We start from the raw sequence: 1,905 nt of genomic DNA on the forward strand, positions 1-1,905 counted from the left end.
TGGTTTTTAACTAAAATTTATATCCCGTATGTTTTGGAGGTTTAAAACCAGGTTTTAATGATTTGTGTGTTAGTTAGATGTTTTGTTGCTACGGTGTTACAATTATTGTTCAACCAACATACACTTAATATGCGACAACAACGTGCTATGGAGCTCATTAAAGACTATGATTGTGAAATACTCTATCATCCAAGTAAAGCCAATGTAGTGGCGGATGCATTAAGTCGAAAAGCATATGGTGGATCTTTGTGCTATGTTATCACTCACAGGATGGGAAGGTCGACTCTATTTGATGATTTGCAGAAGTGGCAACTTGAGGCTTTGAAGCCYGAGCATATTAAGTCAGAACGAATGGTAAGTTATGTTAACTCGTTATCTGAGGACAATCATGGTCTAAAGGTCTTTAAGACCCGAATCTGGGTCCCTAGGCTTGGTGGTTTGCGAGAAGTGATCCTGACGGAGGCACATAAATCAAGATTATCCATCCACCCAGGAAGTACTAAGATGTACCATGATTTACGCATAGATTATTGGTGGCCGGGAATGAAAACGGACATCGGGCATTACGTTAAAAAATGCATCACATGTCTGAAAGTAAAAGCAGAACACCAGAAGCCATATGGGAGTCTTCAACCTCTTGAGGTCCCCGTGTGGAAATGGGAGGAGTTAACTATGGATTTGGTCACCAAACTGCCAAAGACTTCTCGGCAGCATGATAGTATATGGGTTATCGTTGATAGGCTGACTAAATCAGCGCTATTCCTTCGTGTCCGGGAATCGTACTCCATGGATCGTTGGGCTCAGTTGTATGTAGACGAAGTTGTTGCTCGACATGGAGTGCCTGTGAAAGTTGTCTCTGATCGTGACTCTCGATTTATTTCTAACTTCTGGACTGGTTTTCAACGTGAGTTGGGTACACGACATGCGTTTAGCACGGCTTATCATCCTCAAACCGATGGTCAATATGAACGTACCATTCAGAAACTCGAGGATATGTTACGAGCATGCGTTCTGGAATTCGGTGGTAACTGGGATGCTCATTTGCCCTTAATCGAGTTCTCTTATAATAACAGCTATCATTCGACAATGGGCATGGCTCCTTTCGAGTGATAAGATTCAAGTGATTAGAGAAAAAATGAAAGCGGCCCAGGATCGACAAAAGTCTTACGCGGATCGTCATAGAAGGCCGATCGAGTTCTCGGTCGGTGATCTAGTAATGCTGAAGCTTTCTCCATGGCGTAGTGTACTCCGATTTAGAAAGCAAGGTAAACTTAGCCCTCGTTTCATTGGGCCGTTCAAGATATTGGAGCTTGTTGGAAAGCAAGTGTATCGACTTGAGTTGCCAGAAGAACTCACATGTATCCATGATGTTTTTCATGTTAGTTATCTAAGGAAATGTCTCGCTAAACACGAGGAGGTGGTGCCAATAACGGAAGTCGAAGTAGACGAGAAACTTATATACGTTGAAGAACCCGAAGCTCTCTTAAATGAACGAACGGTGAATCTGCGCAACAAGGTTGTGGAACTGGTGTTGGTTAAGTGGAAGAATCACCATGGACCAAATTGGACTTGGGAGAATAAAGAAGAAATGATGGCGAAGTACCCAAYCYTGTTCRAACAATGATGATTCCGAGGACGGAATMTTCAAAAGGAGGAGGTATTTGTAACATCCACCCTCCTAAATATGCTTAACTAGTAATTCTAAGTATGTCTTATATGCTAAAGCATGTTTTACATGTTAATTGAATTTTTTTTTGCTAAAATGTTTAAGTATACTAGTGATCTATAAGTAGAACTCATAGTTGGAATGAGATGTAGAASGTAAGATTGATGCTAACACCTCACAAATGACATAATTAGATGACGTGAGGGTTCAAAATATGAAGTACTTTGCCTAAATGAAAA

General features: G+C 41.0%; 1 protein-coding gene across 1 annotated transcript; it reads left to right on the plus strand.

Annotated features, from left to right (window-relative positions):
- The first annotated feature begins 1,135 nt into the window (after window positions 1–1,135).
- Window positions 1,136–1,624, plus strand: LOC112506047. The gene has a single exon (XM_025110076.1). The coding sequence runs from the start codon at window positions 1,136–1,138 to the stop codon at window positions 1,622–1,624; it is 489 nt and encodes a 162-aa protein (XP_024965844.1).
- The last annotated feature ends 281 nt before the right edge of the window (window positions 1,625–1,905 follow it).

The sequence above is a fragment of the Cynara cardunculus genome (assembly GCF_001531365.2).
Source record: "Cynara cardunculus var. scolymus isolate 2C chromosome LG 2, CcrdV1, whole genome shotgun sequence".
NCBI lineage: Eukaryota > Viridiplantae > Streptophyta > Magnoliopsida > Asterales > Asteraceae > Cynara > Cynara cardunculus.